General features: G+C 45.4%; 1 protein-coding gene across 1 annotated transcript in view; it reads left to right on the forward strand.

The window, feature by feature from the left end:
• Window positions 1–14,602, forward strand: part of COL14A1 (collagen type XIV alpha 1 chain) — a 514,343-nt gene extending 499,741 nt beyond the window's left edge. The window contains exons 45-48 of the mRNA XM_086966163.1: window positions 3,139–3,327; window positions 11,737–11,814; window positions 12,010–12,165; window positions 13,712–14,602. Coding sequence (XP_086822289.1) covers window positions 3,139–3,327; window positions 11,737–11,814; window positions 12,010–12,165; window positions 13,712–14,034 — 746 coding nt within the window. The 3' untranslated portion in view covers window positions 14,035–14,602. The remainder of the gene's footprint in view (window positions 1–3,138; window positions 3,328–11,736; window positions 11,815–12,009; window positions 12,166–13,711) is intronic.
• Window positions 14,603–18,553: the final 3,951 nt, after the last annotated feature.

An 18,553-nucleotide genomic window follows, 5' to 3' on the forward strand; every position in this document is an offset into this window, starting at 1 on the left:
GGAAGCGGGTGACGTTCCTAAGATCCAAGATAGGACGCAGGCCTTTGTCCTTCTTGGGCACAAGAAAGTAGTGGGAATAGCAACCATGACCTACTTCTGAGACAGGAATGTGCTTGATTGCCCCCTTGGCCAAGAGGGATGAAACTTCCCGTTGGAGAAGGGCCAGGTGATCCTCTGACATGCGATGGTACTGAGGTGGCATGGAGGGAGGGGTTGTCTTGAAGGGGAGGAAGTAGCCCCTTCGGACTATCTGCAGCACCCACCTGTTCGACATGATGGTGCGACAGTGGGGGAGGTGATGGCGGATCCTGCCACCCACTGGTGTCTGGTGGCCCTGGGAGGTCAAACTAGGAGGGTTTGGAGGCTGATGTAGAGGAGACTTTGGTGGACTGGCCTGCTCGCTGGCCACCAGAACCAGGCCGGTAGTTCCCACGTCCCTGGCCGCGCTGGGGCTGAACAGCCTGCGCCGGCCTGTGGGTCTGGGCAGGATGTAGTGGGGCACCCCTTCAGTAGTCATGAAAGAGGCGAAAGGCAGACTGCAGAGGGCGGGTGGTGGAGAGGCCCAAATACCTGGCCGCAGCCCGAAAGTCCTTAAAGTGCTCTAGCGCGTTGTGCGCCATGTCGCTAAAAAGGCGACGGCCATCAAAGGGCATGTCCATAAGTGTGTAAAACCAGTTGCACGCAGCCAGGCGTAGCGCCAAAGGGCTACTAACGTGGCAATCGTCCTGCCAAGTGCGTCAGCGGTATCCAGCCCACAGCGCATGGTAAACTTCACTGCGTTTCTCCTCTCTGCGACGGAATTGGAGAGCACGACCTGGGCCTCCTCCGGGCACGGAGGCAGCACTTGGGCCACCGTATCCCACACAGAGTGGGAATAATGGCCCAACAAACATGAGGTGCTTACTGACTGCAGTCCCAAGCTGGAGGAAGAAAACATCTCCTTCCCAAGTTGGTCCAGGTTCTTGGATTCCCTATCAGGTGGAGCTGTAGGGAAGGCACCTTTGGATGTAGAGGCTTGGAACACCAAGCTCTCAGGGGTGGGGTGTTGGGAGAGGAAAGTGGGGTCACCCACGGCAGGGCGGTGGCATTGGGCAAGTATCCTATCCACAGGAGCCCCTGCGTTGGGCCTGGACAAGGTGCCCCTAAAGGATGTCTGCTAGGGCTTCATTAAACAGCAGCTGGAGCTCCAAAGAGCTATCTGCCGGCTGAAGCACATTCTGCCGGCTGAAGCACCTCTATCAGGAGGCTAGTCCTGACTGCCACTATAGGAAGCTCGAGGTGGAAAGCCTCGGCCGCACTATGCAACACCACTGCGTATGACGCTCCCTTCTCCGTAGCCACGGTAGGAGGAGACAACATGCATAGGTCTGGGGAGGTATCCAGACCACTGGCCTCCCCCAGTTCCTCTCTCCAGTCTGGCTCGTACTCCAGCTCATCTGTCAAGGGGTCACCAGACCCCTCCCAGTCTTCCCCACCCTTCTCGGGCTGCCAATCTGGCTGAAAAAGGCCAGGGTGGAACACACAGACAAAATTACCCATCGGAGCCTGATCCGGCATTGGTCGATGCCAGTCCAGCTCCATGTCCATATCGGGATGGAAGCTGGGGTCGACGCCAGATGGGGGTCCAACCGGCGTCAGCTGTGGACATGGTGCCGGTAGAATCGGCACCGGTGGAGGTGTTATGAGGACGACCGATCCGGATCCAGGTCTGGATCCAAGTGGCCCCCGCAGAGCCGAGGCCGGAGCCGGCAGCGTCAAAGGCCAAGGGCCCCCAGCCGAGTATACGGGGCTCCAAGGTGCGCCTGGGGAGTTGAGCTGCCCAACGATGTCATGCATCACTTCGTAAAATTTACGAAGTTGAGCAAGGGTCGCTCCCGGGCCTGGGAAGGGAGGGAAGGCAGGAGTCGACCCTGAAGGCTCCTCATGTGGAGCCGCGGGAGGGGCACCACCTGCACCCTCTGTCACGTCAGTCGACGGACGATGTGAAGTTGAAGAGCGATGATTTCTTTGACTTCTTGTGCTACGACTTACCTGACCCCGAGTGCGAAGACTTAGACGACGAGTCGGTCCCGTGACCTCCCTCGGGACCTCGATCGAGGCGGAGCCGGCTGCTGGGCCTCGAGGAGCTTTCAGGACCACTCCTGCAAAGACTTTGAGATATATGGTTCGGCAGTCTGAGCAGGACTTGGTGTCGTGGTCGTGCTCCAGACAGTAGAGGCACATGTGGTGCGGATTCGTTACCGACATCAGTCGGGTACAGGAACCGCAGGCCTTGAAACCGGGCATCTCTCGTGCACCAGGAATTAATGAAGACTCGAAAAAGAAGTCGACAAAAGTCGCAAAAACTCAAGTCAAAAAGTGACCGGGTGTACCAGTCCCTCCGGATCTACGCCTGCTGGCGCGGAAAAAGAAAGAACTGACGTCAGCGCACGAGGGCAGTGTCTAAGTAATCTCCGTGACGTCATCCCGGCAACCACAATGCCGACGATGGACGCGGAGTGGACCAACGCCACCTACCGAGGCCTAGGGGTATTGCTGACGAAAAACATTCCGGATCCAGTCTGACGCTTGGGGAATATTCTATGGTAAGGAATCTCTAACTAACTGTTACTTTCAGATGTGGATTCTGTAGCCGCAGCGTTTTCTATTCAATTGTGGATTTGCCCCATTTGCCATATAAACTCCTGCATGAGCTGCAGATTAACAAAAAAATGTATCTAGTTCAAATGGATCAAAAGTTTTAAAAAACCCAGCAACACATTGCTGCACAGTGGAAGTCCCTTTGCAAAGATTGATTGGTGATCTTTTAGTTGCTTATTGTTGTGTTTAGGTGTTAAACTTGTACATTGAGGTTAAACGTTGGCCCATACAGTGTTAACATGAGTAAAATTAACAAAATAATGAAGTAATATTGTCATAAAATATGTGCATTATGCTGCAAAATTTGCCTTTTGTTGCCTGATAATATAATCAATCCTGCTGTATAGTTTAGTCCTCTGCAAACTTGCAGTGACCCTGTCTATAAGATGGAATTTGGGGGCTGGTGAATGAAAAGAGTATGCGTCACTTCATAAAACATGTGGTGTACATTTCTATTGTTCTTAACCTATGCATGTATTTAAATATGTACTTTTTCAGGTCATATGGCTAGGTACAGCACTGTTCTTAACCAAATTCCTAGTCAACCGACATCCGTGCGCACCATCGTGGGGCCACCTGGTGAGCCGGGCCGGCAGGGTGCTACTGGTCCACAAGGTGAGCAAGGACCTCCAGGAAGATCAGGATTCCCAGGCAATCCAGGACAACCAGGAACACCAGGAGAAAGAGGTACGCTAGTTATTATTTTGCACCATTTCATGATTGTGCACATATAAAGAGGGCGTTTAGCTCGCAGCACTGCTCATTTTACTTGAAACAAGTCGCCCATTCTCCTCATTGGGAGCGACCCAGAAAAGGGCTTTATTTTCCTCAGCTTCTGGGTCCCCAATATGGAGGACCCATTGTGAGTTTGGCCAAAAGGTCCACTAAGAACTGAGGAATTACCAAGGGAACTGGAAATACCTGGTCCAATTCCCCTCAGTAATTTCTCATTTTGTTCGAGACTCTGACAAAGAAATGTTGGCTGTTTTTGCCAGCAGAAATCTTTGGGTTGAAGTAAAAATCCTACAATGCCAATGAGAAAGGTATCTACTATTTCCAACACCAGCAGTATAAATCGGCTACTCAGAATGAGCGTCATAGTCATCAGCTAACAGACTGAGTATTCCTCTTATATTTTGCTGTATAATGAAAGGCAGAATCGAAATTGTTTCTTAAAACTGCCTATCTTTAAGGTATTCGAGTTCTAACATCTATGCCTTATTTAGCGGAGGTATATATATATATATATATATAGAACTCTCTTAATTTAACTAGATAATTATTTCTGAATTAGATATTAGGTGAAAAATGAAGGACTGTGAATGATGTTGAAATTGCAACATCAGTGCAAAAGGACAAAAGCATTATACCTTTGTGAAAAAAGAGGGAAAAGGGGGGAGTTTTGATTTACATCAAAACATAGTATTTTTGTCCACTATCCATAAATGAGAGGATGTGTCAGCTTTTCTAGAGACAAGTCTAAAGAACATAAACCACCGAAGAACATCACAATCACGACACAACAAACTCTTTCTAATTTGGTGTATTTATTATCATATAAAAAAACATTGCATCCAGTTTAGCAGGTTTACAAAGTTTTTTCAATATGAACCTTGATTCTTGGGCATCAGACATTTAATGTTATCATTTTTCGTGTTTTGTATAGTGGGATTATTTCATGTTCACCATGTATGTGGCTTTTGCTTTAGTAAATGTTTTGTATATGTTATGGGACGCATATTGAAAAAACAAATAGTAAACAGAATTGTTTTACGGAATGCAATGTTGGTTATATGATAATGAATACACCAAATTAGAAAGAGTTTGTTGTGTCGTGATTGATGCTTTTTTCAGTGGTTTATGTTCTTTAGACTTGTCTTCAGAAAAGCTGACACATGTTTTTTCATTTATGGATAGGGGATGAAAATACAAAGTTTTGATGTAAATAAAAACACCCTTTTCCTCTTTTTTCACAAAGGGATAATTTAGTAACTTTTTTGCACTGATGTTGCAAGTTCAACATCATTCACAATTCTTATGGTAGGATTGTGTTACCCGACAGAACTCCTTGTAGTTTATAGCTGTATACCCAGGTTCTGAGGGACACAAGGCAACCCCATTATATTTAATGGAATAAGAAGTACAACAACAAGATTAATAATGTCTGTTGGCACCTCCTGTTTGCACGCCGTGCAACGTTGCTCCCTCTAGCCCAACAAAGCAGAGAAGCAGCTGTCAGATCCAAACAGGTATAAGAATGGAAGAAGCAATCTACCGCCAAGCGTGAGAGATCTTATCTCATAGTAGTCAGCACAGAAATATCGACCTTTCACAAATGTATACTTCACAGTATTAACTAACAATATGCTGTATAAGTATATATTGACAGGTATAGATTTACTATTCTAACTCCACATCTACTATTTAAATTGACATTATAGTGCAAGTATAAGGCATTTGAGTAGGTTGATATTAAAAACTTGATAATGTGACTTCTGTCCATATCGGTGGTGGGTTAACACATAAATGTCTAATCTTCTCTACAATAGGGTGAGTTGGAGTATATTTCTAGTTTCCTGGGGTTCAGCCTAGTATCAATGATAGATCAAGATAGTATCACTGTATGGAAGACAAGGGTCGCCTTTTGTGCACATCTTTTTCAAATGCTGTCCTGTTTTTCGAGTGTGTAATAACATTGTACACAGATCAGGAGTCTGTAACTTTTCTGGTGCGAGAGCTGCTTCTGAACAATAATATTCATCACAAGCTACTCATGGTTGTTATCACTGTTACTTTAGAGACCACATCCAATTAGATTACAACTATGACCAGTCCATGTAGGATTACTTTTAGTGACCACCCTCTGCACTCAAGCGACTCTCCTCTGACTGCTGTTGAAATTCTTCTTTCATGGCCCAGTGTTTACTCACACAGTGGAACTGATAGAGCGGGTCCTGCAACATGGAGTGGTTCCGTTCTTTTCTATCTCACAGATCATTTCAGGTTGCGGCCCTCCCTTCCTCTCCCATGCTCATGTCATCAAGCAGGGGGTTCCCCAGGGCTCGGCATGAAGCCCGGTCCTGTTTAACCTCTATGTTCAACCTCTGACGGCGGTAGCAAGGGACTGTGGTCTGACCATGATTTCATATGCCGATGATACGCAGCTGGTGGTGTCCCTCTCTGAAGACCATACTCGGGGTGCCGCACATTTTCAGGCCGGCCTCGCAGCGGTCGTGCAGTGGATGACCACCAATTGTCTGCAACGCAATGCCAACAAGTCAGAGGTGCTGCTGGTGGGGAAAGACAAGGGACTCTGGGGCAAACATTGGTGGCTGGATTCTATGGGCAGTGCCCCCACGCCTAAGTCGGCTGCAAAAAATGTAGGGGTCTGGTTCGACTCTAAGCAGGATTTCCAAGAGCATACCAAGAAGATCGCTGGCACCTGCTTCAGTCTCCTCAGGGGTCTGCGTCCTATGCTTGGTTTCTTTGACCTTCCCACCCGCCAGCTGATAATCCAAGCAACTATTTTGTCTAGGTTGGACTACGCTAATTCACTACTACTGGGAGCCAACAAGGCGGAAGTTACGCACCTCTTAAGGGTCCAGAACGCAGCTGCCCGAGTTCTTCTGCGGCTCCCCAGAACGTGCTCTGCGACGGGCGCATTGCGGCGCCTGCACTGGCTGCCTGTGCCTCAAAGCAGACCCCCCAGGATATAGCGGCATGGATTAGCAAATTTAGCGGCACAAAAATGGAAATTTAGCGGCACAAATATGGAAATTTAGCGGCAATTTTGCGGCATTTTATGTGGCCATTTTTCCTACAACAAACACAGATATCTTATTTTTATTAGTTATTTAACAACATGAAGCTATGTATATTTGGTTTCTTTACAATGTAGACACTTTGGGGCAGATTTACAAGCCCATTGCGCTGCTTTTGCGCCGCCGTTGCGTCACTTTTGTGACGCAGCGGCGGCGCAAAAGATGCACCATGGTGCGGGGTATTTACAATGTGACGCATCTCCCAGATGCGTCACGTTGCAAAGCCCTGCGCCAGAAGAGGCGTACCATTGCAGGTCAGTTTGTGTCTTGCAATAGCCTTAGAGCTTGGTGCCACTGTACCTGCTGCACTTATGATGGCTATACCTATCGCCCCTTTACAGTGTATTTTGAACACGACCTGATATCCCACCGGATGCCCGTTCGACAGATCTAAACACGAGAGAAAGAGCAGTCAAAACCGCCAAGTGGTCACTTGTTAAACAGTAGCGAACTGCATGTTGGTACTTGTAGTTTCGTTGCAAAATGTCAGCCTGCAAATCGTCTCCGATTTAAAAGCGGGGACTGGTTGAAGTTGACACCCATGACATGGGGCCACTTGACGCCCGTGTTAAATTTCTCGCCTCTAGGATTTTTCCCATGGCTCACTCCCAGGGGGAAATGGTCTGCAATAGGTGAGCTCAACCCTCTGACTTCATCCTTTGTCCAGCGCGCCTCTGCAGATACCCCGTCCCGTGTGCGCCTCAGCTCTCTCGGCTGAGTGGTTCTGTCTGTTTATCCTGAGGGACAGACATCTCTGCACGGCGCTCCGTCTCCAAGCCCGCGAATAGGGTGACCAACTGGCATTGGTGCAAATTCAGGACGGTGAGTGTACAAATTCAGGACAAAGGGTCAAAGTTCAGGACACAAATTCAGGACAGGAGGTCAAAATTCAGGACAAAACTTCAGGACAATAGGTACGTTTTAACACATCAGAGGTCGCGCAATAGTATATAAGTAAGCCCAGCCATTTCCAAACATATTCAACCGTTTGCAAACCTATCCATCATGTATCCTTCCATCTATCATTTCACTCATCCATCCCTTCATCCATCCCCTCATCCATCCTTTCACTCATCTCCATTATCCATCCACCCTTTTACCCTATCCATCTGTACACTTATCCATCCACTCCTCATCCCATCCATCCATTCACTCATCCATTCAGCCATTTACCCTTTCATCAATCCAGCCATCCTTTCACTTACTAATCCTTCCACCCATCCACTATTTTAGTCATCCATCCATCCTCCCTTTCTCTCTCCATCGACCCTTTCACTTAGCCATCCTTCCTTCCATCCATCCTTTCACCCACCCATCATCCATCCATCCATCCATCTGTCCTTCCCCTCATCATCCATCCTTCCCCTTATCACCCATCCATCCTTTTCCCTCATCATCCATCCATCCTTTTCCCTCATCATCCATCCATCCTTCTACCCACCCACTCTTCATCCATCCATCCTTCCCCTCATCATCCATCCATCCTTCCCCTCATCATTCATCGATCCATCCATCCTTTCACCCACCCCCTCATCATCCATCCATTCCCTCATCATCCATCCATCCTTTCACCCACCCCCTCATCATCCATCCATCCACCCTTCCCCTCTTCATCCATCCATCCACCCTTCCCCTCATCATCCATCCTTTCACCCACCCCCTCATCAACCATCCATCCATCCCCTCATCATCCATCCATCCATCCTTCCCCTCATCCATCCATCCTTCCCCTCCATCCATCCATCCTTCTCCTCATCCATCATCCTTCCCCTCATCCATCTTTCCCCTCATCCATCATCCAGCTACCCTTCCACCCATACATCCAGCTATTTACATTTTCTCTCCATCCGTCCCCTCTCATCAATCCATCCATCCTCTCTCATTATCCATTCATTCAATCTTTCATTCATCCATTCACCCTTTCACTAATTCATCCAGCCATTCACCCATCCCTTCACTTACTTACTCACCGACCTTTCCATATTAATCTTGAGCTGAGCCCTTTTGAGAAGAGGCCCATCAAGAACTTCACCCTCGCTGAAGGGGCCGTTCCAGGACTGGGACAGAAGCCACCCAGGGCGGAGACAGGATCCACCACAGGGGGGGACAAGAGCCATCACAGGTGTAGGTGGACTGGAGCCACAACATGGGGGGACAGGAGCCATCACAGGTGGGGGATGGACTGGAGCCACCACATGGGGGGACAGGAGCCATCACTGAGGGGAGGGCAGGAGCCATCACAGGAGAGGGAACAGGATCCACCAGGGTGGGCACAGGGGTGGGCATGCAGTATTCTAGTATCATCTTGGGCTCCTCGCCCCCTCCTGCACAATACAACGAGAAGACAGGCTCTCTGTCCAAAATGCCATCCCCCACTGTGATGTACAGTACTTACAGGAGATACTCTAAGAGAACTGATTGAACTGATTGTCCACCATACTTTGTTAATCAGTGTGGGTGCGATTGTGCCATTTCTTTATTTTCTTACATTATAGACTGCATGTTGAAGAACCGAGGTTTGCTTACAATTTAGTGACAGTAATTACGCCCTGTGAAGAGAACCACGTGCTGCCTCGGTGTAATCAGGGGTGTAATCTGGCCGAGTCTCGGATGTTTGGGGCCCTGGGTAGAAATGGAATGTGCGAGCCCCCTCCAAATAGCAGAGACATGATGCATTCAGGGCTGTTTGCATGTGAATAGATGTCGCTGCTCCTGAGCCTGCAGCCCCTCCCTCTCAGTCACCTTCGCAGCGCCTCTTAACAGGTCAGCAAGGGCTGGAGGTGTCAGGGCTGCCCCCCCCCCCTCCTCTCAGTCACCTTCGAAGCACCTCTTAACAGGTCATCAAGGGCTGGAGGTGTGAGGGTTGCCACCCCGCTGTGCCTCTCCAATGCTGCTGAGTATCTTGGCTGCTAGCCCAATTCACAGACGATAGCCACATAAAGCAGACCCCCCAGGATATAGCGAAAAATGCTGCGATTTCTACAAAAAATGCCGATTTCGCAGGCTTTTTTGTAAAAATCGCGGCATTTTTTAAAAAGTGCCGATTTCGCGGCAAATCGCGAAATCGCGATATCCTGGAGGGTCTGTCAAAGGATTCAATTTAAAGCACTCTGTCTGACCTTCAAAATTCTAAAATGGTCCTCTCCTGATATTTTGTCTAATCTGCTGATCCCCTATGTACCTACACGCCAGCTGCGCTCGGCCGAGCTTTTCCTGGCCACGGTCCCCCGGGTGAAGCGCCTTAGAGCTGGGGGTCGGTCCTTTCGGTACCTTGCTGCTAAACTATGGAACTCTCTCCCTGTGCAGATCCGCCATCTAGACTGCCTTCTGTCCTTCCGTAAAGCAATTAAAACTCTTCTATTTCCTAGGGCCTGCCTTTCCTAGGGTCTAGCTTCTGCACTCTGTTGGCCTGGCTACAAGCGCCGGGACGCCTCTTTGCTGAAGCATCTGTCGCGCTATACAAAATTTCCAAATAAAAATAAATCAAATGAGCAGTCTCTACTCAGGTTTGCTGCATTGAGATTGGAGACACTTAGTCATGTTGTAGCCCTCACGCCCCCGGGCTGCACGGTGTGTGTGTTTGTGAGCGTGAGGCCCTGCCATTGGTTTGACCATTAGCAACTCCATGGGTGTGGAAACACACAGCACCTCCTCTTCCAATGTCCCTTTGTATGGCCTACTGGGCTTGACCAAAAAGCTGTTCCAAGATACATAATGTGCAAAGACATTAAAATGACAAGAACAATGGAACTGTTTCCTATGAGGGTCTGAACATATTATGACAGCAGTGATGGTACAACAGGAGGCACTGCTTCAAGCAGTGTGTAAGTAAACGAACAGCATGAACAGGTCATAGCAGACGCTACTAGGATGCAATTACTTGCCTGAAGCAAACTCGTTTTGTAATGCAGATACTATATTTCTCCATTGTGAGTGTTGTCAACATTTTCATAAAGCTATTTGGCCAGAACTTGCTCAACGCTGCAAAGTTTACTTTGCTAGAGGTTCCCAAGAATGAATCGTGGTAATACCATTGTCGCAGGAGCAGGTCAAGCAGGTCATCATGAGGGCTGTTCTGTCTGGTTCTATATGCTGTCTGCTCCTATATGTTTAAGTGGTCTGAGGAAAATATTGTAGATAACATCACAACTTGTTCTGGACACAGCGGTATTACTTAGGCATCACTCATGTGAATCTTAAACACGATAAGCCATAAAGTGTGGGTGACGTGTGCCACCCAGAGTGACACATGAGGTCTTTGCTGTTTTCCATAGTTTCACACTACTTGGATATAAGACTCTGCATCTCATTTATGGTAGTAAATATGCAAGTTATGGGTGTGAAGAGGCACTCCCCCAATGCAACTCTCAGGTTGGCTCAGGGTCGTCACAGCTCTTACTTCTAGGGAAAGGTTATTGAGAAGGCAGCCCCAAAGGGTCAACACATTGATTCTTCTGAAGATAAACAGATGAGGCGAAGTGAGTTTGTAACCACAAACATGTTAATGATTGACGGGGAATTGCCAGAAATGTGAAGGGGACGCCCATACCAGATAAGATGGCTGATCGTGTACTGATTTGAACATTATTTAAATATTAGAATGAGTAAAGATGTGAGTTACAAGGGGGAGTGTGATTAAAGATTGGATCTGCGTTGAGTGACGAAGAAGTCTTAGAAGGCACCCGGGGTTTTGGCCAAATGGAAGGTAAAAATACTTAGAATAGAGGAGCAGCTTAAAGGAGAGACTGATGTTCAGTGGACGTCTGAGTGGACATGATTATTTAAATTGCCGTTGAAACAAAGGTATCAGAGTATTTTACAAAACAGGAGACTAATGTCTAGAGTGGTAATAGGAAAATCTACAAGGTTCTGGAGAGTAGGCAATGTACTGTTCAAAGTGAGGGAACATTTAAAAGTGGAGAGGGGAAATGGCTAAGAAATGGGCTTGTCCAGGCAGTACATATTACAACCTGTGCAGAGATTGGCATGCACGCCTCCATTTCCCAAATCAAAAAAGTGATCTTAACTTGCACAGTTGTGGATAAGGTGTTCTGTATGTAAATATTTTAAGCAAATATATCTTTATATGATGTTCAGCACACTTTATGAATCTGTAATAGTGGTGGAAGGTTTTAAAAGACATTTATTATGAATGATTAAATGTATAGTGTTATCCTTCGGGGATGTATTTTGTTTCTACTATTCTAGGTAACATTGTAGCTGTTTTCTGTATGTTGGAGCACATCCTTTAACATTCTGTTCAACACTTTAACAGGCTTGCAAGGTGAAAGGGGAGAAAAGGGTAGCCAAGGTGTTGGAACACAAGGTCCCAGAGGGCCACCCGGTCCAGCAGGTAAGCCCTTTACATCATGTAGTGATTACAGAAGCGTATGTCCCTACTATGAGCTTATGAGTAGATGGGATGGGAGGTATTATTTCCCAAATGTCTTGCTGTGCTGTACAGTTTGCATTTCTCTATGAAGCAGCTCCAGATTACATTGTGGCTGACACTGATGATGCTAACTGTTGGCCAACTTTCTATCCCCAGGACCTCAAGGTGAGAGTCGGGTAGGAAGTCCTGGCCCCCCTGGCCAACCCGGCCAGCGCGGTCCACCAGGTCACGCAGGACCTCCTGGTGCAATGGGTCCTTCTGGCGCACCTGGATACTGTGACCCTTCCTCTTGTGGTGGCTATGGTGTTGGAGGTAAATTCTATTATTTTATCAAATATAGTAAGCATTTATTAAACCACGTTGTGAATGAATGACTGAATGAATAGATTTATTGAAATGCAGTGAACGCACAGGCTTGTTTGAAGCATATTTGCAATTTTGCGTGAAACATAGTGTATGGCAATAAGTAACTCTTTTTAGTGTTTGATTAAATAAAATAAGTCTCTAGTCGCTCTAGACTGTTATTGGGAAGTGTTTTAAGTTATTTAAGGCCGGAGCTGACATTAGTGATCTCATTAAAGCACACTGACTACCCTTCAGCACCGAGCCTTTGTGGCTTTTCCATTCTCTTATTATTCTTTAATTGTTGCAAAACTATTTGGAATTGGGCTTAGCAAGGTGCTAAACGTTGACAATGCATAAGTGTTGCCGCAGAGCACTAAAACATTTTAAAAGGTATTATACCTGACAAGGTCTTCTCCTAGAAGTGTTCTAACTGAGTAGATTGTTGTCATCTACAGCGTGTTATGTGTCTGACTGTCTTATGATTGTATGTCTGCAGTTTCCTCCAGCTGTTCCGCTGTATACTCTAATACTCTACTTTGAGCTGTATTGGTTGTGTCAGTCATGTGTCCGTCATGTTTTGTTTGCAGTGGCCTTGAATCGTACCATCCAATTAATGTTGATAGCCTTACTTTCATACATCTTCTTACACTTCATCCAATAGATGAAAGTAATATTAATAATTAAGAAATACACTCAAACAATGCACCAACAGACAATTACACCAAAAACAAATAACATGTAGAAATATCATTGATTTAATCTGTACAGTACATTATAGTAGACTGCATGAAACTATAAATCTGTTAGAAATCCATCTATACAGAAATAAAGTACGGTGACTGCTACAAAGTGTGTATAATACAGGTGTTGTTTATAGTTTCGTGTACTTTGCTTGTTTACTGATCTGTTATGTTTTTTCTTTGTTGTTCATGTTATTTCTTTCCTGTTTTGCTCTCTCCGTTTGCTCCTTTCTGATGCGAAGGCATTATCCCTTACAATGGCTACCAGCCATGAAATGAGAAAAGTGTTTCAGTCTGGTACATCGGCCTCTTCCTTCGGTGGAAGGTCAGAACGGTTTACTGAACAACCCAAGAAGCTGTTCCCCAACAACAAAGACTAACCAGCTCTACCACACTTTAACAAACCAACTGTCCTCAACCAGCTCTTTTCTTGGTGGACATATGTTTTCAGGGAACCTTTCATTCTCCACTATTCTGCTCTTGTGCCTCTCGTTGACTCATTTCAAAGATGGCGGCATGAGGCACCTTGGGATCTGCCATTAGGTGCGTTAGATCAGGGGACACCAATCTGCAAATTAGATGTTATTATTCTAAGTAGGTTTAACTGTCTGTCTCGACTTCTTGTTTGTTTTCTATGTGTAGTATTTTATTGTAAATAAAATATAGTATTTAATTTTTTTACAACATTTGTTTTACCTGATAATTGCCTTGATTCTTTGCTGCCTTTTCTACCATGCTAATCTTGTGAATCCTCTTGGCGGTGGTGGTTTAAGGTGGATATGGTGATCCAACGGATCAAGACATCCCTGTAGTACAAATGCCACATTCTTCCTACCAAGTGTATGATCCAGAGGACCTTTACGACATTGGACAGAATCCATACCAAAATTCTGGACCTTATGGTCACCCAAATCCATACGTTCAACAGTCCTTTAATCAACCTGGTCTCCCTCAGCCCGAGTTCACTCCAGTACAGGAGGAAGTGGAGGAGACAGAAGTGAGATCACCGGGTATTAGCCGATACCCCAGGAGCATTTCAGAGAAAAAGCGGACAGTGCCTTTTCTACACAAGAGGAAGAATAAAAAGGAATCTTAACAAAGTGTTTTGAAATGTGGAATGTTTTTATACTTTTTATATACTGTACAGACTATAATGTTTTTAAGATTCTGCCGTGTAGTTTAAAGTATTGACTTTGGAAATATATGGAGATTCAAAATTATACAGAAGTATGTGCTTGAGTGCATTCATATATCTATTTATGCCATGCTAGTGAAAATAAATGTGGCCCATTAAAACAAGTTCTTTGGAGCAAATGTAGTCAAACACATATTCAGCTATTTATTACGACAGTGCAAAGGTCAAATCCCATGTTATCACCACGGTTGAGTTGCTACTTCTGAACCATCATACTCTTGATCTTCACTGCTTACATCATGGGCCTACTCAATGAGTTTGAGCTCTGGCTGTGCTTAAATGCCTGTATTTATAACTATCCCACGGGATAGATCAGCATGGCATACACCATACTTGCAGATCTGCAGAAAATAATATGCAATTTTTTAATTGTTAAGGGAGAGGAAATACAGTATAATCTGTGGGAGGCTTTGCCTCTCATAAGTTATAGCCTGTTTCAACACTGGCATGTTATACTTTGTGCATCTGTGTGCCCATGTGTGAATGTGTGTGTGTGTGTGTGTGTGTGTGTGTGTATGTGTGTGTGTATATATATACATATATACACAAATACGTATATATGTGTGTGTCTATATAAACGTGCTAATGTACATGTGTACATCATTGAATATCTGCATACTTATAATGCACAAGGAACAGCTGAGATGTTAAATTGTATTTGCATGACAGCTAATGAATTTAAATGGGAATGGTGCTAAAAGATCATAATACACAGTTTTGTAAATATGACGTGCCATAATGCTTCAGAGAATGGTTTTGTTTACAGGGAAGTCTACAATGGTAAGTTCTACTGAGTCAGCAAACAAATTAGTTTACTGTGTTCTGTGACCTTACATCTTCTCACGACTGCATTGGCGGCCTTGGGGGGAAGTTGAGTCTTCTCTCCAGTCTCCTAACTTGTCTTATCTTGGGAAAGTAGGTATTGGGGTCCAGTGTTTGGACTAATTAATTTTAATGGTGCATATGTATATGGGTAACTTATTCTGCACACACTTTCATTCTGTTTTGCAAACAAATTAAAGCCCTAAACGGCTCCCATCGTTTTTTGCAGTACATGTTGTTCTTTTTTTTATATTTTAAAGAGTGCAGAATTGAAGCCCCTAAGGTATTAAAATGAAAGCCAATCAGATGCCATTCCATGTGACTACCTATTTGCAAAATCCGGACGTAGATGCATTTCTTGACCAGCAGGGGGCCCGAGACTGGTCATTGGAGACTTTGAACACAGGTAAAAGGTACTCTGGAGCACACCTGGACACTGCACATAATCTTTTACTATCAGCTTGTTTACGGATCGTAATAAATGTCTGAAAAGGGCCTCATATTTGGCCTGTGAATGGTGATGGGTGGTGGAGACATAATGGCCGGGTGCAGCTTCTGTAGAAACAGAATGGTGCACAGTGGGCATCCCTTGAGCCACAGAGAGAGAGGTACTATGCATGCAATTACCTGTTCAGTCAAGCTTCTTTGTTGCCCCAAATCTTGTAGTGTAGTTCCTATTTTCCCAATAGGCTCTGCGCATTGGAATAACATGAACAGCAGTGTAGACGTAGGACTGAGGTCATCTAGGTCTCTACTGACTATGTTAAACTTAATTTAGGTTTACGCCAGCTAGCTCAGAGGTCACTGGAAACTTTCTTAAATGAATAGGGAGGGATAAACTTCCCTGGCTCAGACAAGAAGGGATTCAGTTTCTGACAACCGCATAAACATGACAACTTTGCTCCCTCAGAATAAGAGTGTATCTCTAGAGTTGTGTGAAAACAATTGACAGCTATTTCCTTCAGTCAACCGTGCATACTTAGTTTTCACCAGAGTGCAGAGAAATAGAGAGACGGGCGTTTTCAATAAAAGGTATTATTTATTGAGCAGTCTTCTTTCTCATGCAAGAGAAATGAATTGCCACAATTGCAATAATTAAAGTAAAGTAAAGTGCGTACAGTAAAAGTAGTATTATGAAATAATACTGTAAAAGCATTGATGTGGTTTCTTAGCCATATGATACTTTAAAATGATTAAAATATATACATACACAAATACATTGACTAACGTACTCAATTGGTGCTTCTAACTAAGCCTACCCCGGTCTACCTGACCTAAACCTAATACATGGGAAGGGATTAGTAAGTAGCAGTTTAAGTTAAGTTGTTTAAGATTGTTTTGCCAAGAATCTGCATCAAGAATTCTCTTAAGGGTTTAGTCAGCTCCGTACCTTGGTAATAGAATGTGGGAGGTCTGGTATCTCTTTCTTCAGGACTCGATCTCCCAGCAACCCGCAAGGGTATGCTGGAAACACCGGAGCTGGATTTTCTCGGCTGGAGAAAAAGACAGCGTCTCTCTCAGTGCGTCAAACGGGAGGGGCGGCTTCAGTGGGCTCTCGCATCAGCTGGGCTCTCTGGCAAGTAGATGGCCGCTCTGCTCCAAACCACTGTGTGTTTGCTTAAGGCAACTGTTGGTATTTTATACCTGGAAAGTGCCGGGTTTGACATAAGGTTGGACATAAGACGTCACTAAGAACTAACAGTTCTTTCTGGACTTCAGGAGTTCTTGTTCAAATCAAAACAAAAGCAGGGGGGATTTTCCCGGGCTGCTGGATGCTTGGTTTGTTTAAAGAACGTGTTGTGCTTTCTAGGAGTCGATGGGAGTAGCCGTGCTGTGCTTTGGACTGCATGGGCTATTACTGAATATGGATCTGATTCTTATGCCTTTATCAGGATATTATTGATTATAACCTCACAAGGGCATAAATCGGGAATATTGAATTAGGGTCCTAGATATAAACACGACAATCTATTCCACCTTAGATCTGTAAGGTCCAATGTATACATTGAAAACACATAAGACAGGCCATCTGTGTCTAACCTTCCAGCTTCTCTATGTTTACATCTCCATGAAGCTCTCCCTCTGTGTCTGTGCCCAGCTATCAATCAATGCTATGCATTAGACTAAGTATCCATTATCTGTTTATTTTTATATCTAGCTATGTGTATCCCTGTTCACTGTCCCTACCGAGGTGCTGCTGCTGGAGAACTGTACTACATGTAGTAATCCCTTTCATGTCTTGACAAGGCAAGCTTTCCTCACCTTTGATCCCCCAAAGACTATCTTGATGACTTACTCACAAACTCACCTACAGCGTAAGGCCAGGTAGCTGACAGAACAACAATCCTCACTACAAAGAAGTGCTGATGGCAGCCTGTGAGTCCAGCACTGTTAGCGTAAGTCATATATATGATATGATATATTTGTATAAAGCGCACTAAAATCCGCAGGCACTATTATCAGTTGCTCAGAAAATATTATGGCTCAAAAACACTTGGGGGCCATTGGTCACCCTTTTTAGAAACGTCAATATTAATATTATTAAGTACATTTAGACCTTAACCCCTTCGCTGTGGGGCAAATTCTGCTGCGGTGCGAGGGGGTGGGGCTGGGCGTGGCGCTCGAGTACTCGGGACGGCTCCTGGCCGTCATGAGTCACAGTAGGCGTGTACTCATGACGGCCATGAGCCGTCCGAACTCTGCCCACTGATTAATTCTCCTGCACAGGCCGTGAATTAACACCGCGCGCGGGCGGAACGGCAACGTTCGGACAGCTCCTGGCCGTCATGAGCACATGACTACCGCGACTCATGATGGCCGGGAGCCGTCACGAGCACTCATGGTGTTAAAAAGCACAGTCCTCGGTGGTGATGGGTGTGTATTTGGTTTTTAATAATATTTGTTCCCGGCGCTAAGAAATAGTCATACCATCTGTCTGCTAAATGTATCAATGGAATCTTACGACCCTTTCTTGATAGAGATTTGCCTGTTTGAAGGACACTACAAAACAAACTTTGTTCGGTTGACCTTCCGTCAAGGGCATGTGCATTATGTCTGTAGACAAGTTCGTAAATTCTACTATTCTGCCATTGATAGTGGTCTAGTAGAGATCACCACGGTCCAAATATTTCATATCTGAAGAATGTCCTGGATTCTTTGCTATCAACCCTTAAAGATTGAAACATATGTGTTGCATTATATATTGTTCCCTTGAGCACTGTGTAAGTTCAGTCTGTGCATAATGCACTAATCACGCACATCACTAGGGGGCATATTTATGACATTGTCCTGAAGTGCAGTAAGTCCCCTTGCTGCGTTGTGTAACAGGGAAAGGGAAGGAATACAGCATATTTAAAAAGAATTAAGCACATTCTTGTTTTTCCCCCTGGGCTGACGCCTTTTGGCTGCCTAGGGCCAACACAGGCACCCGTGCACCATGGTGCAAGTGTGTCTGTGTTGCATGCAGGATTTTTCTTGTGCAGGAAGGGGCGCCAGAATACAGCACACATAGAAAGAGGGAGAAACTAGGAGAAATAGAGCTATTTCTCCTTGTTATGCCTGCCCTGGGAAGGTGTAGGATTTTGGCGCAATCCCATAT

Source organism: Lissotriton vulgaris, chromosome 4_1, assembly GCF_964263255.1.
Source record: "Lissotriton vulgaris chromosome 4_1, aLisVul1.2, whole genome shotgun sequence".
NCBI lineage: Eukaryota > Metazoa > Chordata > Amphibia > Caudata > Salamandridae > Lissotriton > Lissotriton vulgaris.